Source organism: Triplophysa dalaica, chromosome 17 (genome assembly GCF_015846415.1).
Source record: "Triplophysa dalaica isolate WHDGS20190420 chromosome 17, ASM1584641v1, whole genome shotgun sequence".
NCBI lineage: Eukaryota > Metazoa > Chordata > Actinopteri > Cypriniformes > Nemacheilidae > Triplophysa > Triplophysa dalaica.
Genome location: NC_079558.1, coordinates 12,151,336 through 12,177,559, shown reverse-complemented (window position 1 = coordinate 12,177,559; position 26,224 = coordinate 12,151,336). Strand labels below are relative to the sequence as shown.

Sequence of the window (26,224 nt, the reverse complement as noted above, 5' to 3'; positions counted from 1 at the left end):
CCCCCAGGAATGATATATGTTGGCTGGGGGACAGAGCGCTCTTGGTAAAATTGATCCTGAGCCCCAGGCATTCTAGATGGCTGAGAAGGAGGGACCTGTGGGACCTTAGCTCTTCCTCTGACTGTGTTAGGACAAGCCAGTCGTCGAGGTAGTTCAGAATGCGGATTCCCGTCTGCCTGAGAAGGGATAGAGCCGCGTCCATGAACTTCGTGAAAGTGCAAGGAGCTAGAGACAGACCGAATGGAAGGACCATGTACTGATATGTAACCCCTTCGCAAGCGAATCTCAAGAATCGTCTGTGATGGGGAGCTATCTGGATGTGGAAGTACGCGTCTTTCAGATCCAGGGAGAATAACCAGTCCCCTGGGCAAATTTGCGTGAGGATCTGTTTCAGTGTAATCGTTCTGAAACGCCATTTCATAAGGGCGCGGTTCAGATGTCTGAGATCGAGGATGGGGCGGAGACCACCATCCTTTTTGGGTACGAGGAAGTGGAGCTGTAGAAACCTGACTCTGTTTGATCTGGAGGAACCAGCTCTATGGCTCCTTTGTCCAGTAAGTTCCTCAGCTCCGTGCGCAGAACATGTGAATTCGGGTTCTGAACTCGGGTGGAGATCACCCCGCGAAACCGTGAAGCGAATTGGAGTGAATATCCTCGAGATATTATCCCCATCACCCACGCAGATAACCCAGGGATGGCCTGCCAGGCTTCGGCCCGAATGGCAAAGGGTTGAATGCATTGGGGAGGTAAGCCTATTGGGCACTTTATTAAAGTGCCCGCTATAACAGTGGTGGGTTGTGCGGGCATTCAGACCTGGTATTCACATTATGGAACAAAAACACATTTTTGCCAGCACCCGGAACAGAATGGGGTGCTTGGGCACACACAAGAGCTTTCTTTGACAGAGACACGATCCCTTCCTCTTCCTTGCCTTCGGTCTCAGGATGGTGCCTGAGGCGCCGGGTCCAGCGTGATCTTTGGCCGGGGTCCCTGGCGCTGAGGTTGTGGGAAACATCTCCCAGAGCGAGAGCGTTGACGCGTCTCAGCACCTGTTGCCCTCTGCACAGCGGGGGGCGTGGACCTCACCGGCTGCTGAGTCTGGATCCGGGTCTCCTGGGCAGGAAGTGCTTCATGGCCTGCAAAGATTTCTATTCTGCCGTGAAACGTTCTGCAAAGCCCTCGACTGCCGGTCCGAAGAGGCCGCTGGCTGAAATCGGAGCGTCGAGGAAGGGGACCTTGTCCGCCTCTTTAATCTCCGTGAGCGTCAGCCATAGATGGCGCTCGAGAACCACAAGACTGGCCATCGATCTGCCTATCGCCTGGGCACGTAGAGCCAGATCCGTCGCGCTCCTCAGCTCTTTGAAAGGCGCACAGTCAGTACCGGACTCGTCCAATCCCTGGAGGAGTTTGGCCTGGTATACCTGGAGTACTGCCATGGAATGCAGAGCGGAAGCCGCTTGGCCGGCGGACAAGAATGCACGTCCAGCGAGGGGCCGAGGTGGTCTTACACGGCTTGGAGGGATGAGACGCTTTCGCCTTCCAACCAATGGCCGAGGGCGGACACAGATGTGCGGCCACCGACTCATCAAGGGAAGGCAGCTTCTCATATCCTTTTTCCTCTGCGCCGTCAACAGAGGTGAGAGCGGAGGAAGAAGAGGGTCGTAAACGGGCCGAATAGGGGGCGCACCATGACCTGGTGAGTTCATCATGAACTTCCGGGAAGAACCGCGAAGTCCGCTGCTGAGGGGCTAGGCAGCGCCCCGGCAGAAACCATTCGTCTAAGCGGCTGCGAGTAGGTTCCTCCGGAGAGGACCACTCTAAACCCAGCTCTTCCACAGCCCTAGCGAGGACCTGAAAAAGCTCGGAATCCACGCTAGGCACGGGTTCACTGTGCTCTACAGACGGAGAGGGGGTGGGGTCAAAAACTGAGTCCGATAGCTCCTCCCCGTCTGAAGCCGCTAATGACATGCGGTCGTCTTCCTCGAATTCGCTTCCACTAAACGAGACCACGTCATCGGCGGAAGCCGGTGGACGCAGCTCCGTCTGAGAGAAACGAACCGGTGAAAGGCGAGGCACCCCGAGCGCTTAGTTCCTCTACCCCGCTGCTTCGTCCCCGCAGGGTGAAGCCGGAGGGATCGAGGAGCGGAATCGCTCTCTGAAAAGAAAGCTATCCGCGAGCGCAGAGAGGAGAGACTCATGCTCTCACAGTGAGGGCATTCCGTCTCTCTGAGTGCGTCTCGATCATGTGAAACTCCCAAGCATTAGACGCACTCGCCGTGACCGTCAGCGGCGTGGAGGTGGATCCCACACGAGTGACAGGGACGGTGCGGCATTTGCAACAACGGCGCAGGAAATTTGCTCAGAAAATTTGCCTTTTAGAGCTCTTTGCCGGATAGCGGCAGGGAAAAGGATACAGCGCTGCTGAAACGAGCAGAATCGCTGAGCAGAGAGGTCCAGTCCGCTGCAAGGCTCTTTCGACGGCGAAGCTATCAGTCCGGGTAGCCAGGTAGAAGTCATCGTTGAAGGAGAAGAGATCTGAGGACCCTACTGCGATGTGTCTGCTTATATAGCCATTAGCCCCGCCCCTTTTGGCGGGCGCCATCGCCATAAGTCCGTGCAGCTTCGATGCCGTTGGTTTAAAGATTTACTTTACACGCACGCACCAATGGCAGTGCAGTATTCACTGCGTTATTGTAAAGCTTCAGTCATCGGAGAAAAAGGAGTTTTCCCCATAGCGTATAGCTACGCAGTACGAGTGAAGTATCGATAGGGAACCATGTTTTAATATCATGGTTATGTCGATATTGCTAAATTGTGACTATACCCCAAACAATAAACCAGTTTTACTATTTAAAATTACATCAAGATGTCTTATTAAAAAGATGAAATTAGTGTTAACTTCATTTTAGTGTATTTTTCTTAGATCTACTACATATTTTTTGACGCAAAATCTACAATTCAACAGCTATTTGAAACTTTTCTGTATAAAAACTAAACTACATCATAGCAAACATCAATTAAGATGAAAATAGCATATATTTAAAAAACAGATTAGATTTAAAAAGAAATCCTTTGTTTAGCCTTTTCCCTTACAAAATTTGAATAAAACCCCATTAATATAGATCAGTCCAATCCCTAAAAATAGAAAACAAATTAAACAGACCTATTTGTACAATAACAAATTGGTCAGGATGGAAAAAAGTGGGCTTTAGATTTTCCAGTGACCTTCTTCATTTGGATGCATCATGCTAAGAGTTGAGTACTGGACTTGGTACTACAGAGTATCGATTCACATTAAATCGGTGGCAAACTTCGGTACCTGAGAATGCATTGTGCTGCGCGTGAGCAGGTACGAGAGAGAGAGAATTATACTTCACCCAAAGCGAAACTAAAACCGTTAATAAAGCAGGCTGTCCTAATCAATGTACAAAATAAAAATAAACATTCAACTCTACATATGGTTATCATACTTATATTATTTATTTAACTTGTTCTTGTTTGGAAAATTAAGCATACAACCGCGTTAAGGAAATGCGCGCTCAGACGCAGCAGCTAAACACATACATAACACACATAACCAATAATATCATCTAATGAAGTCCCTAAACAAAGTTATTAGTGACAGATAAGACCAGTCGATGGAAAGAGGTGAGTGAGGCCATCAAGGTGCAGTTTGAAGCTGTAAACAGCGCCGCAGGAGACTGATGCACATTTATATTATGTATTTTTATATGATCAACATTATATATATATATGTTATACTTTCAGTATCTCTGTTAAAAATGTTTATTACAAATCAATGTGTTATTTTAATTTACATTTAGGCATTTGGCAGACGCTTTTATCCAAAGCGACTAACATTGCTTTTACCCTATACATTTTACATAGGTATTTGCAATCCCCTGGGATCAAACCCACAACCTTGCGTTGTTAACACAATGCTCTTACCACTGAGCTACAGGAAAGCTCAGTGGTAAGAGCTTTTCAGTTATGATCCTGTTAAAAATATTTTTGTAGACTTTTCAAGTTTTGTTTATCTATATTTTCTTGTGGTATGTTAATGGTGAAGGCCTCATGGTTTAGGTAAATTATCACTCTGCATAAATAAATGATTATGTGTGTGATGAGGAAATTGAATAAGCTGATAGTAATAATAATGATGTTGTTATTTCTACAGTCTTTATTTCTTTTGTGTAAAATTTCAACTAAATGTTTGAATCGAGAGATTTTGACTTTTTTTCACTGAAATAAATGTTTTTTTATTACACAGAGAGTAAAGTACCGAAAAAAGGTACCGGCACCGAATTCCTGGTTCCTAGTTATGGTGTTATGCTGAATAGTTTAGGGCAGGGCAACTGTCTGGCACATATCATCTATGGTGATAGCGGTTGTCGTAGGGTGTTAACGCACTTACCGCATATTATGTTTCTTGGGTTTGCTCCATTCCTTTCAATCAACAAGCAGCACTCCTTTACCGGTTGCTTAGTGACGGTTGAGTTGAAGTAAGTCAGAAATGCGCAGTAGAGTTGCTGCGTAATTCGACTACATCTAATATTTATTCATGAGATGATAATGTGCGCAGCATTCAAAACATAACCCGCAAACTGGCTAGTGATTTGATATCGTAACCACAACACCTGTACATGATTCTCATAATTTCATTCACCAAGACTCCGTCACCCCCCATTTAAAAAAACTCATCGGATCTAAACGAATCACAATACTGACCCATTTTGGATCCAAAACGGCGAAATTCCCCGAAAGGTGACAAGTTGGCATCCCCGACACTAGTCTATGTGATGTACGCAAACACACATAGAAATCCTCATGCATGCACGGCAAGTCATGAGGATTCTTGTGTAATATGTAACTCATCCCAGTTTACCAGTTCAGAACCAGTGAAGGTCCGCTTCTCCTTCCTAAAGATAAGAAGGTCTCTAACTCCCAGATTCCTGAGGAGTTCTCTCCAACCGTCCAGATCTCCGTTTGCCCGCAGATAGCAGGGGTCCAGCAGGATCCAGTCCACACCTGGGTATGGAAAATAATTGTTTGAGACTAAAAGGGCAGCAAACTTCAGCTCTTTGAATCTCTATGTGATGCTGCGTCAGGGTTTCCAATCCATGTTCACTCAATCATGTTGCATAAGTTCCAGTGTTCCCCATTTCATGCATTCCTAAGTCTATAAAAATGCTCTCTAGTTCTCGGTTGCATAATGGGTACATTCAATTACTTGGGACAAGTATGAAGCAAAACGTTTTTCCTTTATCTATTGCAAACTTAAACGCATCATAAAAGCTTGAGTAACAATCATTCCTTATATGTTGATATTTTCTTGTTTAAAGAGAAACATTTTTGCTAGAATACTTGGACTTCTTCCAGTTGAATGACAACTAATTAAGCATTTAAACTTGTAGATAGTGATGCCATACTTTTATAATGATTGAGGGTGAATTTACCATGTTGGTTGAACTATTCTGTAAGGTGTAAAATATCATTTGCTTTCATAGGTTAACATTGTAAATGTGTTTACCAGGGAGCTTGTTGGGAAGGTCAATGTTTCCATATTCTTTTGAAAACTGAATCTTGTTCTTGGAGGGGCAGAGGAAGCCCCTGCTGGTCAACACAGGGATGGCTGTGCCGAGGGTCCTGTAATTCTGATCCTGAGAGTGTAGTTTGATAAACACCAGGTAGCTGACGATTATGTCCTTGGGCTTTTTCTAGAGCAAGAGAGGATTAAATAAGTATGCCAGACAAATGAACGCACACATGCTTAACATCCTGAACGTCACGCTTTCATCTAAAAAACTATTAGGTTTTAAGTCTGCATTTCATTAAAAGTAACATCATAATGAGGACAAAGCTACAGGAATGAAACAAAAATCTGTCATCGTTCATTTATCCTCATGCCTTTCAAAACCTGTATACGACTCTTTCTTATGTGGAACACAAAAGAAGATATTTTGAAAAATGTCTGGTTTTGTGTCTATTCAAGGAAGTCAATGGAGGGCTTTGTTGTTTGGTTACAATCATCCTTCAAAATATCTTCTTTTGCGTTCTGCAGAAGAAAGAAAGCCGTACAGGCCTGCAATGACATGAGGGTGAGTAAATAATGAAGGATATTTTATTCTTGGGTGAACTATCCCTTTAAACCCAGGTTATTCCAAAGAGGGTCTTCCTCGATTATGCTTTGGACAAAAGAAGATGTAATAAAGTGCAGAGAATCTAACCTCCCAGGACTTGCTCCTCAGCATAGGGTAGATATGCTTGTGTAGAACCTCTTGGGGCTCAAGTTCATGGATGTTGAGTCTTCGTAGCAGCTCCCGCACCTGTGAGTTCCCCAGTTCATCCAGACACACCAGCAGCTGGGGCTCCACGATATTTAAATCCTGGTACAGAGCCTTCAGATCTACAGGGCCAAATAAACCCAGAAAGCCTTAGTGTACATTTTGCCTTTGCGTTCTTGAAAAGTTTCACTAACACACAATAGCGTTATCAAAACAAGCATTTACATGGATCTGTGAAAACAAGTAAAAGCGCTGTATTATACATGCCATGCCAGTGGATATTTCTATAGAGAAACCCTACGTGGTTCGCTCACATAAGTCAACCTTTTTTAAAGGGGTCGTATTTTTGCGAAAACGTGTTCTTCTGTGTCTTTGGTGTGTTATAAGTTGCCCATTAATGTATTAGACACGTAAAATTGCAAAAATTTAAGTGTCAGAACTAAAGATGCATTCTATCTACATGCGAATGCTCACCCAGACCTCCCTGAAACGCCTCGTTTAACCACACCCCCACAAATCTACGTCAGTTCGTGGTGTGATTTGACTAAGACTGCCCAAATGTATACGCAAGTAAGGTGGGCGTACCTGTCAGTACAATTGCTTTGGAACCTGATGTTCCAAATATGGTAAGAGCATATCATAGCATACCTCGCTTTTTAGAGTGATGAGCTATGTAAAAATCTGTGCATTTTTACACACCAGGACGATAATCCCACAAGTTTTCAAGACGTTTTTCAAACAATTTTCACTGGCGATGAGCCGACTGAACGTGCAAATTCACTCCCTGACATAGATGCCACTAAATGAAAAACAGAAATGCCACTTAATGAAAAACGAAATACCCCGGTACACAAGGTGGCGCTGCGCAACTTTATGCTTCTGACACTCGCTTGTCACACCAAAGAAGAATTCATCTTGCTTCCTCTTCGTCAATGTGTCAAGGCCGAGGCATTTTTTTTTAAAAGAACGTTTTTATGCCTCACATTGGCACCCTTCATTTAGGCACAAGGCGGTAAACGTCGGTGTGGACAAGGCTTTATATGCAAACGAATGACGCAATAGTTTTTGGAAATTGCTGCCTTAAGAGTTCACACGGAAACGAAAATGTGATCAAAAACTTGTTCAAAAAGTTTGCATTTCGAAACAAAACACTGTTGTCGTGTAAATGAACAGCCAAAATGGATTAAACGTTTTTTAGTTGAAAACGGTCTTGTGTAAACGGCCTATTAGCGCACCAGCCAATGTGTAACCTACTTCCTTGATTCATAAAACCTTTTCCTCTTTCTTCTGACTGCAGTGACGCAAGTACTGACTCTCGTGTGAGTCACTACATTGTTGATTCAGGAAATAAGGAGTTGAAGATCATTTATTTTGCAGCCGGTCTACAGAAGTCTCCACGCAATGACGTGTAACCCATGTGAGAAACTTTTGACTATTCATGACGGCGGGTTGCATTAATGAATTACCTGTTTGAGCTTGCGTCACGTCACTGAGAGGAAAAAAAATGCTCTCTGAACTTAAAGAAACCACACTGCCATTGGCCAGAGGGATCATGGGAACATCTTTGAGAGACTGGAAAAGGGCCTCCATATCGCCATACTCCATATCCAATGCACGGAGGTTACACACTAACAGTTTGGCCAGCTTCTTTAGGTCTTGTTCTGAAAAGACAATAGAGAATATAATGAGGGAATGAGAAATAACAGGTGATTTTTTTAGATCAATTGATAATTTAGAAATACATTTGCATACATTTGCCAATGACAGAACAACATTCGGGTAACATACTGCAAGCAGTAAACAAAGCAATAAGCGTTTTCCTTAAAGACTTCTTAAAGTGATCGTTTCTGTCATTGTTTACTACATTTATTTAATGTCATTTCAGACCTGTATGACCTTCTTTCTTTTGCAGAACACAAAAGAAGATATTTTGAAGCATATTGGTAACTGAAAAATGGAGGTACCCATTGACGTTGTCATTGGTCTTTTAACCACACAATAAAAGTGAATAAATATAGCCATTGTTCAGTTTCCAACATTCTTCAAAATATCTTCTTTTGTGTTCAACACAGTGCAGAATACACGTGTTGTGTGTACCTGATTTAAGATGACCATGTTGAACTAGATCTTTGGCCATTGCGCAGGTGACTGCTAGGATTTCTGAGGTTCTGAGGCGATGGACGCCCAGTGCAGAGAGGAGAGAGCCGGAAAGGCTTGACTGTAGTGCAGGATGCAGGTAAGAGAGACTCAGGGACCTTAAAAGATCCTCTCCTCCAATGACATCCTGAATCAAGCGGTCGTGACACACGGCTAGTTGGGACGGCTGTTTGAATTCAACTCTGCCCTCTGTTAAGAGAATCATATCAGTGCACATCTGCACTTATTCATTACAGTGAAAAAACATACAAAGGCAAATACTTCAATTCAAGGGTCCTTCAGGAACTGAAATGCTAAATACGTATTTTGTAGAACTAGACTGGAGTGTAACACACATTATGCGGTGACATTATCTTATCTTAACTCACTTTCGTTTCATTTGAACACAAGATTATGAAAAACAGTTTTTACAAATGACAAATGTTTGATTCTTACAAAAAGAATAGAACCATTTTGATTAAGGGTGAGGCCGCGTGTTCACTAAAGCAATTTATCAAGTCTGAAAACACAAGGTGCTTATTTGAAAATGCCGGCTGCGAGAGCTTTACTGTTTTTTCAGCTGAGATGCTTTGGTATTAAGTAATTTGTTGCTAGTAGTTTCTAACTTAGCTTTTAACTTTGTTAAATCAACAAATATTATTATTGTTGAGGTCCGTGGATGTCATCTGGTACAGAAAAAGACATACTATATATACAAGTAAGATGTGCTGATTGGTTGGTGTGGTTTTACCATACCTCCTGAACTGTAATTACACGGCTGAGTAAAAAATGACATTGACAAAGCTCAGTTTTTTTCAGAGGACAAAATCGTTGCTAAATGTGAATAAAAAGACACCAGCTGCTGTCCTTAGTAAAAAACACTTTTGTGAACACACCCTTTAACATAAGGATTAACTCTTACCATTGTCCTCTTTTGCTGGGAGACACGCTTTGCCCTTTAGTAGCTGAATGATCTGATTGGCTACTGGATTAAAGAAGTCCAGGATCTCACTTGGCTGTGGGATAAACTGCAAGAAGTAACACAGTCCTCCAAACCCACTGAACTCTGGATGTTGCTGTGGGATTAACAAAAGCATGCACACACACACAGACGTTCGTGAATCTTACTCCAATAAAACACAAAGTGTTCACACCATGTAATGTAGTATACATATCCTTAAGGACCCCATAAAATCAAAGTTATGAAATTTGTTGTAGATATTGGTCCGTGTCTGTTTGTTTCACACTGTTGCACATATTTTCAAAATTGTGACCCTGGACCACAAAACCAGTCTTAAGTAGCACGGGAACATTTGCAGTAATAGCCAAAACTATATTGTATGGGTCAAAATGATTGATTTTTCATTGAGGCCAAAAATCATTAGGCTGTTAAGTACAGAACATATTCCATGAAGATATTTAGTAAATTTCCTACCGTAAATCTAGTGGATACAGCAAAATCACGAACAAAAAGGCCCGGAAACATACCTACAAACACCACTCGCTGCTGCCAGCTCTTTGAGAATTACACACTCAATTTTTATCTATGTAAAGCCTTCGGGTTCATCTACTCTCCACAACATCATTTCAGCTGTAAGCCAATAGAGAGCTTAAAACAAACCTGCTTCTTCTTAGCAACAGCCTGCTACAGTGTCTCTGATTAACAACTTCAAAGGCAATTGTCTCAATATTTAGATTTTCCAGACTTCGGCCAAATATTGTCCTATCCTAACAAACAGTACATCAATGGAGCCTATTTATTTCACGGAGGAAATAGGGAACATAAGAGGACGAGCGAAGGGACTGCTGACGAGAGGACCGGGCCCGGACATGTGTTTTAAGTTTGTATGCATGTTCTTTTGGCCGGCAGTCGACCATGAGGTGGCTGCCGGCATTTTACGTCCGTGTTATTGTTTGTTTGTTTTGATTAAAACATTATTTGAATGTTCGCCGGGTTCCGCCTCCTTCCTTCCTTTTATTGAACCTTATTACAATACAAATTTATTTTTACACACTTTTCCAGAAAAAGAGCAAAAAATATTAGCCTCTCATACCATCTACTGACTACTAATCTCTAATGGCAAATAATTCATGGCTGTGACGTAAACTTTTGATAGGTCCAATCCTTTTTTCCTGTTTTAATACGAAATAGATAGAAATTAGTGGTGGGCATAGATTTTTTTTTTTAATCTTGATTAATCCTGGAATTAATCTAGATTAATCTAGATTAAAATTGCTCATTTGAATTCTGCCGAAGGCATTCAGTATATGTGTGCTACCCAAATAATGACTAAAAGTAAGTCTTTGAGAACGGGTGTCTCAAGCCAGGTGGCGCATTAGACCAGGGGCTCATCTCCTGTTTCTAAAATGCATCACAAACTGCTTGAGAAAGCTGTTCTACTATGATAATTGGTGATGAAAATAAATTATGTTCAATAAGATGTACTTGTGTTTACTTCCGCAATAGCTAAGGGATGCTTTGCGTTTAGGTGGTACTTGAGACTGGAAGAGCTCCTACAGTACATTTACATTTAGTCATTTAGCAGACGCTTTTATCCAAAGCAATTTACAAAGGGTTAGGGAGCAACAAGCGATCTGTCATACAGGAGCCATATACATTAGGTGCCAATACAAATTTACTGGTTTCAACTAAAAATAGACCACTACCTGTAAAAAAAAAAATAATTAAACCTATTCCGCATTGCACAAGGTGCAAACAACCTCAGTCTTGTAGAGGTTTCTATTGGGAAGCTTCTTAAAAATACATTTTCCCTGAAGCAAACCCGGCGGCTTCATAGCTGCATCCATGTTAGCACGTCACGTTTGATGTGGTAATTTCACAGTAACGTTCTGTTGTGTTCAGACCAAATGCGAATGGCTCGTCAAGCGCGAGTGATTTACATGTTAAGTCAATGCAAAGACGCGAAAGACCTACTTGCGGCGCGAATCGCGTGAATGAAGCCCTGGTCATGAGATGATGAGGCGGCGCGAATGACGCGAATTGCGCGAATCACGCGAGTTGAAAAATCTTGTTCTCGCCCGGTACAGTGCAATTCAGCTAGGTATACATCCGCGCTAAAATATCAAGGCGAAAGTCATCATAGCTTGTGTAGTATAGACCCAGCTCCCAACCCGACTTTGAGAATAGATTAACGGCGACATTTTTATTTATCCCGCGATAACAGTCTCACGTTAACGCAGCACGTTAACACCGTTAACGGCCCACCACTAATAGAAATAATATAGAAAATAAAACGGTCTTTGTCATGACCTCCATCTCAGGCTGGAGTTGTTAAAAAAATCTAATGTACATTGTTTATTTGTATGAATTGAAGAATGCTGTCTTCCACTTCTCTCTTACATTGAAGACGTCCATGGCATGCACAAACAGCTGTGGGATCTCCGAGCGGAGCCACTGATTCCAGGAGCTGTCCCTGTCCACATCCTCTCTGGAGGATGGGATGTCAAAATCACCTTCAAGAAAAACATGAAATTGAAAAATGTGACATTCAACTAAAGAAAAAACTAGGAGTCACATATAAGATCCTGAACCTTGAATGATGAAACGGAAACCAAAGCTGCGAAGTGGAAGAAAGGCATATACGGGCTGTTTTTGAGGTATTGCGTCACCCGAAGATGAGTCGCTGAGCTGGAACGCCAAGGCTAGTTCTGTTGACTCCACATCTTCTTTAATCTGTTACAAACACAGATCCAAAAAAACACTCAGCTCAGGTTAAAACTCTGTGACATCACGAACATTCTGCATTCTATAAGATGCAATATCACATAAGCAAGAGTGTAGTTTACCTGAATATCATCACTTTTGCAAGTGTAGTATTAACAATGGAGAGGCTCAGAGATTACGTATTTTTGCATGCAATCCCCAGAAGCGAGTTAGCATTTTAGGACTTCCGGTTCCATCGCTCCAAAGTCTATGTTATTTTTTAATGGGTTTTAGGTAAATCGGCCGAAATAAGGTCTGAGGTTAACAAAACCGCTAAATATTTTCACGATTTATTCTATGACATAAAACACACCAATTATAACCCAGTTGTGATTTTTAAAGCCTTATTCTGTCTTAAAAACGGTTGTTGCTAACAGGTTGCAAAAATCTACTACTTCTTTTGGGCGGGGCGTTAGACATCATCGCGAATATAAAGCTCACAATTGCAATTGCAATATGGGCAAAAAAAGGTAGATAAGGATTCATTCACAGAGTAATTACTTACCAGGGACCACATTTTTTATAAAGTTTGAAAGAGTTGTAGGGGACTTGGTGGTGGTGATGTTGATATCGAGTCTGTGAGCTGTTGTGTTAGCTTTTTACTTCTGCCGATTGTATTTTGGCTTCAAAAGTAACAAGTGTTGTGTTAATTTGTGAAGACTATCTTGAAGACAAATCATAAACCTTTGTTAATCACAGAGCTTATTTTTTGTGATCTTCCAAAAGTCAATGGGAAAAATTTAAAGGCTTTGCTGCGGGAACGGATAGTGATGGATATGTATAGATTCCATACACATTTCAACTACCATTTCAAACTCAAATCTATGTTCTTAGTTAATTATATTTTTGCTGTTGAAGGGGTGGTGGGTTTTCACGCCCCTCGCTACAATCATAAAATCCTGGAAACACAGTGTCTTACCACTATGCCATATTGTGTGTCTCCAGTCAGTAGAGAAGTTATGACAGACCGAAAGACCTGCAATTGTCTTTGTGGATGGAGAGCACACAAAGTACAAATTGTGAAGCACAAACCCCAGACAAAATAACCACATTCCAATTTAGAGAAGTGAATCTGGGACATGGTTGCAGATAAACAACAAGAAAGTTACAACAGCATCATTTTACCTTTAATTAATTTGAGCATATGCTATCAAGTGTGTGTCAAGGATCCACAACTTGCCTTTTTAGGGTAAAGCATATTCTTGACCACAAGCCAGCGCTCGACGCCACTTGTGTGTGCCACCTCCAGAACATTATGGCTCAAATCTCGGCGGCTCATCATCATCAAACGCTTCTCCGTCTTGTAAAGACAAAACAAAAGTTGCGTTTTATCATCTGGATGGATGAGCATTAGGCGGTCACTGGAAGGCGCATTTATTACCGCATTCAAAATAGTGATGGAACGAAGACGATGGAGGAAAAGAAGAAGAGAGGGATGCACATCATGGAAAAGGTTTTTCGTCTGGTAGCTTTCTGATCGCAGAGGGAGGTGGATCTTTGTGGTCCATCTGAAATAAAATCACGTAAAATCATGTAAATGTTTTACAAATCAAAAAAGTGTCACTTTAACTAGAAATTTTCGTATGTCCATGCAAGACTTGCCATGTTTCCGGGGTGTTATGAGGGCAGTTGCTATGATGTTCTGAGTGCTTTGAAATGTGTTGCTATGAGGTTGATAAGGAGTTCTGTGTGGCTTCTAGGATAATCCTAATTACTAATGTGTCATATTGCAATGCCATATTCAATAAATCTATCGAAAATTCTAATCAGAAAAATTATCCAGGAGATAAAAATCATAAATCTGTTTGCTTGTGAAATGAAAGCACAACTTTTGACACGCTACAGAATTTTATGTATAACACACTTTAACTTTTTTCTCGCCCGACTTTTTACAGTTCTTGTACAATTATGTGATACTAAATTATTGTGCTAATACAGTTTTTATTTTCATGTAGCATCAATGTTTTAGCGTAAATTTAGCTGAAGTAGTTTTTTGTGAGTATGGTAAAAAAATTTATGTGATTTTCGTATTCAGGATGTTAAACTTCATATAAAGAAACAGTAAAAATTAAAGCAATTTTGTGTTATCCATTTCTGAAAGGCTTTTAATATTTAATTCAATAACTCCTTTTGACAGTTTTCAAGCATGCCAGAGTGGAATATCTTGTGATTTTTTTTAACCTTTTCTCAGAAATCTCCTTGGCAACAGATCCCACGGGTCTTTCACGGTCAACCCAGTGTGGCAGAATGTATCCCATGGGGCTGACGGTCTTGTCGAATTGAATGTGGAAGCCATTGGAGTGGATCTCAGGACAGTTGGTTACTTTAAAAACCGATTTAAAGCCAATGCCCTTTTGCCCTGTATCACATAAAGTTGGGAGGTGTTAGTTAAAACAAGCCGTGGGAGCACTGAGACAAAAACACGCATTTTACAACGCATTTTATAACGCAGCTATACTCTAATACCAAGAATTTTTCACGTACCAATGTAGCCATATTTATGTTTTCCCTTTGTGCTCCTGCCGACATCACAGATGGCACGAATGTTCTTCTCCTCGAACCCACACTCGTTGTTTAAGATGGTGATACAGTCTCTCTCCACCACAAAGGTGAGAGCTGGCTGCTCTCCACCATTAGGATAACTGTTATCATCCGCGTTCTGCACACAAAACCAATTTATTTCATTATAGAGTCTTTGCATGGGGTGTGTTCTTTTACAATATTTGAGCAGTGACCTGTATGAGCTCCAGGACAAAGTGTGTGTCCTTGCTGTAGAGCTCAGTGGAGAGACGTTCAAGGCTTCGGCCCAGTCTTGCCTGTTGCTTTCTCATTAAGTTCTGACCCTCCTCGTTGAGCTCGACACCGATGCCAAACTCTGTTTTCCTATAACATCATGTGGTGACAGCATTAATACTGACTATAACTGTATAAGTTGTAGCAATTTCTGATTCTCGAATCTGATTGGCTGAGAGCCACGAGATATTCAACCAGTCACCCCGGTACCTAAAACTTGTGCTGTCGAACTGTGGTATAAATGCAATATCGCTCTCCTAGTGGTGTTATAATGCTCTTATAACAGCGGCAGTTATTGCCTGCCTGCTGATATAAGAGAACTATCGCATTCCTACTCGAGCGACATTGCATTATAAAACATAATTGAGTCTCTACTGTAAGTTTGTCAAAGTATCATTTTATAAAACCGTTGAAAAGTTCAATTTCTGATTTTACGCTATATCAGTACACCTAGATTGTCTCGTCCAATTAGATTCAAGCTTCGAAAATGCATCTCTCATACATTGCATTGAATAGTTCAACCCAAAATTTAAATTCTGTCATGATTTACTCAACCTCTTGACATTTCAAACTGGTTTGGATTTCTTTCTTTTGCAGAACACAAAGAAAGATCTTTTGTAAAATGTTCGCATTGACTTGCATTGAATTTTTTCTCCATACAACAGAAGTCAAAAGGGCCCAAGACTTTTCTTTTATCAACATTTTTCTATATATCTTCTATGGTCTTTTGCAGAATAAAGAAAGTTATACAGGTAAATAACAGTAACAGTGACAACTGAATGAAATTTTGGGGTGAACTATCCCTTTAAGTAAAACCAAAAGCGGAGTGAACCTGATGTCTTCTATGATGGCTTTGTGCTCATTGTCCTCTGGTTGAGCAGACGTCATCGGATCTTCATCCTGAAGGTCTTGGTTCTCCTCTTCCCCCTGCACACTGCGGTCTGTGACTTCACCATGCTCAGAAACCAGCTCAAACATCTGCTCATCATCATCGCCTGAATGAAGAAACATATGAAAATGCTTTAAAGGGCTCATTTATAAAGGTTGAAGATTAAACATTAAGTTTAAAAAGTAGGTTGTGAATCTATTTAAACTTTAAATGCATTTGTTTAAATACTCGCCAGCCTGAGGAGGAGACTTTCCTCACATGAGTTTTGGTTCTTCCCAAGGTTTCTTTCTAATCTGTTTAATATGTTAGGAAGTCGCTTTGGCTCACTGGGGGATTTGTAAGGCGGTTTAGAACAATATGAATTGTGAAAAGCACAACTCATATAATGAACTTAAAAAAAAAAAAATTAGATGTAGGTTCTGTCAGCAAAGCTTACCTTGCTGATGTGCTCCTCCAGGGCTGCTAGAAGAAGTGCTGAGCACAGTTTCTTCTTCATTGTCCATCTCATTCAGACTCAATCCAGAAGACATGTCACTCATGGAGTCTTCCACTACAGACTGCAAGGAAAACATTCCCAATCAGAACCAGGGATTTCCTGTATTTATCAGCACTGCTCTAATTGTGACGAATCTGCATCTCCACAACAGAAATATGCATTCTGCACATTTTATAGTATTATATCTCATTCCTAATTGTTTTTGTTTATTACCGCTTGTTCTTTCTGAGTGCACACAAATCTCAAGTAAATAAGTTTTCTCATGTGTGCAATTTAATGATTCAATCAGCCATAACCATAGGTGAATCAATGTGAATCAATCACAAGAGTCATTTGTCCAAATCATGAACTGAATTATATTTTATTCTATTCGGTTTTGTCACCAATTTAGCTTGGTAACTTGCTCAATGAACCTCAGATTATTATATTTGACTATAATACGAGGCAGCAATTGTTTTTACAATTTTATGTAAGTGAAACCTAAACCTGTGCGGTACAATAATCTGGCTAGTTTTATTGATATAATTATTTATATAGAAATTTGTTGAAAAATGTACTTGTTACTGGCTACCAAGTGGATTTTTGGCCCTTGCAATCTTGTAAGAAACATTAAAGTGTTTTACTAAACCAGAAGTAAAAATCAAACCTTCATGAGTAAGGGCACTTCAGGTGAAGCTGGCAGAACAAGTTTGTTGTTGAAGTCAGTTCTCCACTCGGTTATGCCCAGAAGCAGCCCCATTTGATGAAGTTTGTTCAGGTAACGTGTTTCTGAATGAGCAGCGTCCAGGAGTAGCGTTTTAGATTTGGCTTGACCAAGCACTTTAGAGAGCGGCTCCAAGAACACCTGCGATATGACATCATAATAAATTAACTACAAGCTGTGTCTCGCTGTGCATTTCAGACAGAAGAAAAAGATTAGATATTGATGAATATACAGTACATAACTTTGGACACTTACTTTTGACTTTTTTTAATACGTGACTTTTTTGTGCTTTACTGTTTTCTACATAAAATCATTCTACATAATGTAAAACATTACTAAAACCTTGATATCTTTAAAGGGACAGGTCACCCAAAAATTAAAATTCTGTCATCATTTCTATGTTCTGAGATCACAGAGAAAGATATTTGGCCGAAAGCTTGTAACCAAACAGTTCTTGGCCACCATTGACTAGTAGGGAAAACTACAATGCTAGTCAAAAGTGCCCCAGAACTATTTGCTTTCCAACATTCTTCAAAAGATCTTCTTTTGTGTTCAACAGAACCAAGATATTCATACAGATTTGAACTGTTCCTTTAATATTGAGTGTTCAAATTTACTTTCCTACTTTTTTACATAAAGTGACATAAGAAGAATAGAGTGGCTGATGGCTAATATGTACATAACATAAACTAAACACACATTAAGAACCCATTTTACACATTATTTATTACAACAATTAGTTATCACAAAATCAATAAGCAACAAGTTGCCATGCATTATGTTTATCAATGGCAAAGGCTGTTCCTCAACATGACATGAAACAGTTTGATTAAATGAATAACAAATAATCAAATTAATAAATATATTTAAATACAAAATAACTTGAAGTTATAAATATAGATGTTTTTATCAGACAGCCTGGCCCAAAATTAACCTCCGGTCTGTGTTTGTTTGTATTAACAGCCGAATGACGGCACTTATTAAAAGTACGTCGATCAGCATCAACCGCTCATAATGCTTGGACATTTCCTTGTAAAATATGAGCATGCACATTTATACCAACTAAAAAACAGTAGTGTGATTGATCAAGGTTAAAGCCATAATGATTTTAGACCAGACTGCAAAATACTTTAAAACATATTTACCGAATGACGGCATTTATTAACAGTCCGGAACGATTTCATAAATTAACAGCTCAAAAGGCTTTCATTTCTATTTTCATGAAAAAGTTTCTCCAGTCTGGCAGTGATCGTTTTTCTAGACTCGGGCTGTAAAAACTCCATACGATTTTTAAACCCCTCTCCTCCGACAAAACTGATCGGAAGCATATCCTTAGCGATCATCTTAGTAATTAAAGCCGTTATTTGCTCCGCCCATCTGGCAGCCAAATTGGTTGGTCTGACCATAAAACTAGCAACTGATTGCTGACCCGTGGATGGACCTGCTGGGTGCTTCGCCCTCGAATGACTGTGCATCGTAGTTGTTGATCCATGATAAGCCAGTTTAGCATTGCAGAGTTTGCACTGCACTTTATTCTCATTCATTTTACTAAAGGACCCCACACAGAATTCATTTTTGACACCGTCTCAATTTATCGTATCCGTTATGCCACGCGGGTCTACAGTGTGCGTAACTTCGTTTACAATTGTCGTGAGAAAATGTTTTGCTCTACTGTCTCTTGATTGACAGCATTTAGATTTAAGGTGCGTTGTTATTGGAAGCGCCACCCTTTGGTTACATGAACACATTACGTGTGAAAACACAGCGATTTTTTTAAGATCGCACACACTATTCAAAATTCCATAATTAAAAAACTAATCGAATATTTGAAATTCGTGACTCATCCCTAGGTTGTAGTATAACAATTTACTTTATATTTCATTTATATGCATATTTTATTGTATATTGATCGTATTTAATTAATTTAAACTACTTGACAGTTATATAATCTTTGCTGGAGGTCTACCAGAAATTAAGTTTGGGCCACATAACATTTGTTTATGTTGTTGCTGCTGAAACTATCTATAATCCAATGCATAAACACCCTGACATGTTACAACTTTAAACTCACTACGTCCAAACTAAAACTACAGAAACGATAAATAAACGATTTATTGACAAGGTTGCGTCAGTAGATTTTGCAACAACTGACACGTGTGGAAAACACTTCTATTTATCTGACCATTTAATCTACCCAAATATCATCTGATTAATCGGCTTGGATGATGTACCAGCCTATTCCCTAATCATAATCAAACATGCTCTCTTTGAACTTGGTGAAAATGGTTTTGTTAAAATGGGAATGAAGTAACAGCAGTACAGGCGTCAGAGACTAATGATCTGACAAAAGAGTGATCTTCTAACCCCTCGAAGAATGTGCACTGCTACATGACACTTGGCAATGGTTGTCATGACAACAACCTAGATATGGCACTTCTTCTCCCTTATGAGAGCCTTGCAACCCACCCACCAGCTGCCAAGACATCATCTCATATCAGTGTCCTGTCACCAACAACAAAAGTCTTCTACTGTACAACCTAAGAGTCATGACTGCAAATTATAACTCCCTATTAATGTTTGACTACTACTACTTATGTCTCCCGACTAGAGCTGTTAAACTGATACAAGCTGGTGGCTTTAAGAATTTTATGAGAGGAATGCGATAACAGATTAATTTATTTTGCAACTGAAAAGGGCAGCATTGCTCAGTACCTGCTGAAGAAGTTCCTTGCAAATTCTTGAAGGCATACAAGCGATGCATTCCAGCACAAATTTGGCCACAGCGCGGTACGAGTAGCCATTTTCCCATGGTGTAATTTCTGTTTCCAATCAAAAACACAAACAATATATTATACTAACTCCAAAATATGTTTATGGGAGAGAAAAAAAAGAAGTCATAAAACAAGTCTTTTGAGTCAGATAACACACCAGTTTAGTTCAAAATGAGAAGAACGGTGACTAAAACATGACGAAGTGTTGTGAGAAGAGCACCTCCTACCTTCCTTTGCAACTGCTACATTCAATGCACTCTCCATGTGATTGGCTAGGAGCGCTGTGGGGGTGTTAAGTATCCCATCCGCCACCACAATGGAGACCAAGTGGCCAGCTGTGCCAACTGGATTTAGAGCCAGAGCAGCCTTTGAGAAGTGCGCAGCACACGTATCAGCAGTGACCCTCAGTAACACACCAGGAGACACCTCAAGAGCAAGCAGTTCTGTCTTACCTGGATAAAAAAGGCGTTGGGAGCAAAAACACTTTGAACCCAACTGACTTCAATTGTATGGACACAAAACCACTGAAGCATTTTTCAAAATATCTTCTTTTGTGTTCAGCAGAAGAAAGAGTCATATGGTGGTTTTAAATGCATTTTTAATTAAAGTTTCTAATGGTGACCTACCACAGTACTTGTCGATGAACTCTTTGAGAGAGCCATGGTTGGGTTGAAACACCAGCTCCCACTGGCTCCATTCCTCCAGGTCCTGCAGTAGAGGGGCTGATAGGAGACTCGCCAGCGCTTTATCACGGCTCACCTCTCCTAGCAGACCAACAATATCTGGCCCACACTCGCTAAAAACACACAAAAACATTTAGTATGGGGTCAGATTTGTTTCATTATTCTGAATAAATAAACTAATCGCAAATAAATAGAGAATTTCACAAACATTTTTTAAATCCACATATGCACAAAAAGCGAACCACAAATACATACAAGACGTTCCGCAAAAATAAATGGAATACACAAATAAATACAATGAGATTTGCAAATTACAAATATTTATAAATGTATTTTAATAATATTTATTTGTAGATCGTTTTCTTCACATTTGTGGATCGCTTTCTGCACATTTGTGGATCACTTTCTGTGCATTTGTGAATCGCTGCACGCATTTGTGGATCAGCTCACAGATTTGTAGATCAGTGCACACATTTGTGGATGGCTCTCTGTGCATTTGTGAATTTTGAAAGATTTCTAACGTCAAATCATGCGCACATTCCAGAAATAGGTGGACTCCGCCCACTATCTACTCAAGCCAATCGGTTAACTTCCGCTTTTGTTGTCCAATAGGCCACGTTCTAACTTCAGCCTATCAAGTTTTACTCTGCACTAAGATTCAGGGAGCTAACATGGCGACTAGTGGCAGTCTAAAATGTTATACTGAGAAATGATAATGGCCTCTTCTTTATACTGTGTAATGATTGCTTGTGTTTATATACTGTACATTGTCCGTATTGTTACATATATGCTGTATTTAAACGTTTATGACTTGATAACAGCATGCACGGGCTGGAGTGGAAAATCCCAGTGACTAGGGAGTCGGGACTGATTTGGTCTGCCAGCCAGCCAGCCGTTTTATGTGTTTATGTACCAAAGGGCTAAATTACGATTTTTTGCAGCTGTCGGTGTACTACCAGTATAACGATGGCAGAATTAAAGTGGGGGAAATCATCAGCATTGTGAATGTCTATGTCATTCATAATTCAAAATAAAACGTAACTACAGTCATCTCGGTTTATCCCATTCCTGAATGATCTCTGCTGCTATGGCTAAACTGTTCTGTTTACTGTCTAACTCTTTGCCATGACAACGCTATATAATTCCATTTATTTTTGTGGAACGTCTAACATGTATTTATGGTTTGCTTTTTGTGCATATATGGATTTAAAAAATGTTTGTGAAATTCTCTATATTTATTTGCAAATCGTAGCTTATTTATTCAGAATAATGAAACAAATCTGACCCCATATTTAGTGACCTGTTTTTGGATTTCTATATCTTTTGTGATGATGTACTGTATGTGCCTTTTGGATATTTTGCATCATAGAAGATAATGTGTTGGTGAATGTGATTTTAAAGGGATATAATTCTGTCATCATTTACTCGCTTGTTTACTCAGTTGTTCCAAATCTGTATAAATGTCTTTGTTCTGACGAACACAGAGAAAGATATTTGTAAGAATCCTTATAACCAAACAGATCTTGTCACCCATTGACTCCCATAGTAGGAAACATTACCTAAATTATTTTGTTCCGCTGAAAATCAATGAAGACAGTTTGAAGAATGTATAACCTTACTGTTTTTTTCTACTATGGTAGATAGTGGGGGGCAAAATCTGTCTGGTTATAAGCATTCTTCCAAATATCTTTCTCGGTCAAGTCAACTCTGAGAAAATTTTCATTGGGAAAACTATTCATTTAATGTTAAAAATGTATCTTTATAAATTGATAATAACCAAAGCAACAATCAAGTACTAGGTATCCACTACTGGGTAATTTGTGTGTTATGGATGTGACATTTTCAGTCAAAAATAAATGTAAATTCTGTTTATATTTTACTTTACCCCTGATGGTGGAGTTCAGACATCAGGAACATATCAGTCTATGCAAAAGTGCATAGACTGGTGCCCCAGAAATCTCAGTTGCTAACAACCTTCAAATATCTTCCTTTGTGTTCAACCAAACAAAGACATTTATACAGGTCAGGAAAAAATTTCATTTTTGGATGAACAATCCATTAAAGGATGACTTTTGCATTGAATTGCCCCATTCTGGGCATATATACCAAGTGTTTTTGTTTTTGTGGTATTTTGTGGTATACCACATAGTGTTGTTTGTGGTATTTTATCATTCTAAAACCTAGAAAAAAAAGAGTAAAAATGATGACTTGTCACTTTTAATACATGTTCTGTAATACGTGTTCTGCTATGTTTTCTTGGTGCTTTGAATTTGCTTTTTCCAACCAGAATATGATATGTAAACCCAATTTCTGGTCACAGATTTGAAGTGATGAATACTGTACAAGTGTAAATACTCGTCTTCCCCTCACCCAGAATTGATGGGGAGCAGAGGACCCTCGTAGCGCACAACACTGGTTATGGCATCTCCGATGAGTTCTTTTTGCCGCTTGGTGCAATCCACAAGAAAACCTAGGGGTCCGTGACCAAGCTCCCGACTGTCCTTTATCGTATAATGGTTCCTCAGAGCAGCCTCCACAAATGCCAACTAATCCCAAACAAGAAAGATTAAAAGATGTCAATACCCACATCCATTCCAAGCATAAATTTGTTGCAAATTCTGTTTAAAGACAAGCACACTTGTTTGTTTTTCTTTGCATGCATTATATTTCTATAAGAGGGATGCCTTTCAACACTCAAAACGCATTGAAAACTCACATCTCCCTCGCAGCACTGCTTTATGAATTCAAACACATCCTGTCTGGATGGTCTGAAGCCATACGTTCCAGGGTCCTGGTTGTCAATGGAAAGAGCGCCTCCTGCTGTCTCCTGCAAAGCCTAAAAAAAAAAAAGTTGTAACAGGCAAATTGAATGATCATTGAAAAATCACCAATGACTATGAGTGGAGAACAGGAAGCACACACCTTTTTGTTTTGGACAATGAAATTCAAAAAGGTTCCTTGCTGTAGCTGACTGAAATCTTTGAACTTGAAGTGATCGACGATCTTCTTCTCCAGTGAACGAAGGAAGGCCAGAGTAGGTGTATTCTTGAAGTTGGCCACACACTCCTGAAAGTAACTCTTCACTTCAGCTGTGTAAACAAGAACAATAAATCAAATTTCAACAAAGACATATGAAAATAATATTATTGATGAAAAAGATAATTTTTGCCTAAAACTGAGAATTAGATAACCGACAAAGTTGACACCTTCAGTGGGGAGGGACGTGGCTCTTTCTTCCGTAGCTTTATTCTCTTTGTCTTTTTTCTGAGGTTTCTCTTTAGCTACCAGGTCCTGTGGGGCTTCCAAGGAGCCACAGCATATGGCAAGCTGAAATAAGGCTCTTGCTAGCCGGTCTCTTTGTATACACGTCAGGAATGTCTGAACACTCTGAGGACAAAAAAAGACAACCAGTTACTATCTACACATGTGAGGTGTTAGATTAGGGTTGGATTCGTATGGGCTTTCCTGTAGCTCAGTGGTAAGAGCATTGCGTTGACAACAATAGCACTTACATATGTATATTATATTGCAAAGTAAGTCGCATTGGATAAAAGCATCTGCCAAATGCATACCTGAAAATGTGATTACATGTAAGTGATAAAATGAAAAATCTACAATCGTTTACTCATCCTCTTGTCATTTCAAACCTATATGACTCTCTCTTCGGCAGAACACAGAATAAGACATTTTGAAAAAAGTTGGCAACCAATCAGCGCCGGTAACCATTCACTTATATTGTATGGATACAAAACCATTGCAAGTCAATGGTTGCTGGTTAACAACATTCTTCAAAATATCTTCTTTTGTGTTCTGTACAAGAAAGAAAGTCATACAAGACAGAAATACTACAACATTAATCCATAAAACCATATAAAACCACATGTGTCTTTAAACTTGGCTTGTTGTGAATAGGCTTGGCAACCATTAGTCCTATTTCAAAACCATGTTGCTCACCTTAGTCATACTCTTACTAAAGACACCTTCGGAGTTGATGAAAACTTCAAAGACAGCATCAGAGGCGGTCATATTAACATATTTTTTCCTGAGCTCAAGGCAGCCTGTCTGTGAGAACAGCACTGGTCCTTGAGCTAGTTCAAGCAGACTCTTCTTGATCTTAAACAGTCTGGTTTCCACCTCTTCTTGAATCTCCTTCTGAATAGCTTCTTTGGCTCTATCCATGCAGCTGTGCTCAGTAGCAGATGCTCTGTTTAAGGTCTACAAACACAGCATGGAAATGTTCCGAGAGAAAGTTATTTTCCAAACTTACATTAGATCCCAGTCAAACAAACAGCATATCCAAAAATAAGACACCTGACAAGACAGACATCAAAAAAACATTTTTTGTGAATATAGTCTCTCAGTCTCTCAGGCACTTTCTGTCTGGGAATATTCTTTTATAGTATTTCTTCAAATTGTTTATGAGCGTATTTGTTTATATTAGGTTCTTTACTTAGGATAACTGGTATTAAACGTATAATGTGGGTATCATTTTATGTATTTTGCATATGTCCCCTTAATTCTTTTGGTCTCCTTTGTTTCTACTTAGCTAAATACAAAAATTTAAAGATTATACCTCTTAAAATTAATGGAATTTTATAATATGTGGTGAAACAGTCAGAAAAAAAAATTAAGCCTCCAAATGTATTTACTGTAAGTGCTCACAAATATTTGAAAGGTATGAAGAACCTTACCGAAATGGGCAGTCCAAGACTCTGAATCCTGATGCCGAGTTCATATGGCGATTCACAGCTGTATTGGTCAGCAAGGTGCTTGAGAAATTCAGCAAGGTCAACTCTTTGTGCCCTGCATTTTCTCCGGAAAATGCGCAGACTCTACAGGAAGAGAAACGAGGTTGTTACATTAATCAGAGCAAAAACTATGTCTGTAGAGATGTATAGTTCCAAGTTGACTCACCCTAAGAATGTCCACAGTTTCAATCTGATGAATATCGTCATCTTTAGTATTTCCATCTATTTTGAACATGCGGTGAATGATAGGGATCTTGCAGAGAGGGCCTAGGTGAAGTTCTTCAAATCGCTTTTTGTTCTTCAGGTTGGCCACGGCCTGACCCAGTTCATACAGTGTGCACATTGAGGACACCACCTCCACTGACTAACAAAGAAAAGCATCATTACAAATAGACATTCTTTTACAGATTACAGTCTTTTAAAATGTTTACATTTAAGGAGGACTATGAATACCAACTAAAAATAAATTAAAGAAAGTCATTAATTACCCATTCAAACATCATTTTAATCACAGTTTAAATGGGCAAAATAAAATACATATTTTAAACTTAATTTAGTTAAAAAGAACAACAAATGAATACGTTTTGACTGATAAATGGTTAAAGAAAAGCATTTGGCAAACATCAAAGAAATTGGCAAATGCTTTTTAAAATGTGATTTACACCTTTCAGTAGAAAGGATTTATTATTGAACTCTTTATTGTTTTTTTTAAATCAACTAAACAGATTTTAATTCAACTAAATATATCATTTGTTTTACTGTTCCATTTAACTACATATAAAAACACGAATTAAATAAACTGTTTTATATTTCTATATTAATTTGTCCATTTGATTTAATGCAGTTTTATATTTTGTTGTTTAAATTCTTAGGGCAGTCAAACGATTAATTGCATCCAGAATAAAAGTTGGTGTTTACATCATATATGTTTGTGTACTGTGCATATTAATTGTGTATTCATAAACACATACATACATAAATTATACATAAATATAAA

General features: G+C 39.5%; 1 protein-coding gene across 4 annotated transcripts in view; it reads right to left on the bottom strand.

Moving 5' to 3' along the window:
- The window catches only part of wu:fj29h11 (uncharacterized), a 59,414-nt gene that overhangs the window by 25,869 nt on the left and 7,321 nt on the right, over positions 1 to 26,224 (bottom strand). For all 4 annotated transcript variants that reach the window (XM_056770796.1, XM_056770797.1, XM_056770798.1 and 1 more), the window contains 26 exons: positions 25,394 to 25,591; positions 25,171 to 25,311; positions 24,434 to 24,694; positions 23,686 to 23,866; positions 23,402 to 23,568; positions 23,196 to 23,315; positions 22,850 to 23,025; positions 20,423 to 20,592; positions 20,024 to 20,248; positions 19,738 to 19,844; positions 16,969 to 17,166; positions 16,263 to 16,383; positions 15,770 to 15,932; positions 14,880 to 15,027; positions 14,629 to 14,803; positions 14,326 to 14,503; positions 13,526 to 13,652; positions 13,325 to 13,444; positions 11,973 to 12,114; positions 11,782 to 11,894; positions 9,343 to 9,496; positions 8,382 to 8,630; positions 7,751 to 7,945; positions 6,228 to 6,406; positions 5,531 to 5,717; positions 4,886 to 5,028 (listed from right to left, as the gene is read on the bottom strand). In XM_056770796.1, coding sequence (XP_056626774.1) covers positions 4,886 to 5,028; positions 5,531 to 5,717; positions 6,228 to 6,406; positions 7,751 to 7,945; positions 8,382 to 8,630; positions 9,343 to 9,496; positions 11,782 to 11,894; positions 11,973 to 12,114; positions 13,325 to 13,444; positions 13,526 to 13,652; positions 14,326 to 14,503; positions 14,629 to 14,803; positions 14,880 to 15,027; positions 15,770 to 15,932; positions 16,263 to 16,383; positions 16,969 to 17,166; positions 19,738 to 19,844; positions 20,024 to 20,248; positions 20,423 to 20,592; positions 22,850 to 23,025; positions 23,196 to 23,315; positions 23,402 to 23,568; positions 23,686 to 23,866; positions 24,434 to 24,694; positions 25,171 to 25,311; positions 25,394 to 25,591 — 4,338 coding nt within the window. The remainder of the gene's footprint in view (positions 1 to 4,885; positions 5,029 to 5,530; positions 5,718 to 6,227; positions 6,407 to 7,750; positions 7,946 to 8,381; positions 8,631 to 9,342; positions 9,497 to 11,781; positions 11,895 to 11,972; positions 12,115 to 13,324; positions 13,445 to 13,525; positions 13,653 to 14,325; positions 14,504 to 14,628; positions 14,804 to 14,879; positions 15,028 to 15,769; positions 15,933 to 16,262; positions 16,384 to 16,968; positions 17,167 to 19,737; positions 19,845 to 20,023; positions 20,249 to 20,422; positions 20,593 to 22,849; positions 23,026 to 23,195; positions 23,316 to 23,401; positions 23,569 to 23,685; positions 23,867 to 24,433; positions 24,695 to 25,170; positions 25,312 to 25,393; positions 25,592 to 26,224) is intronic.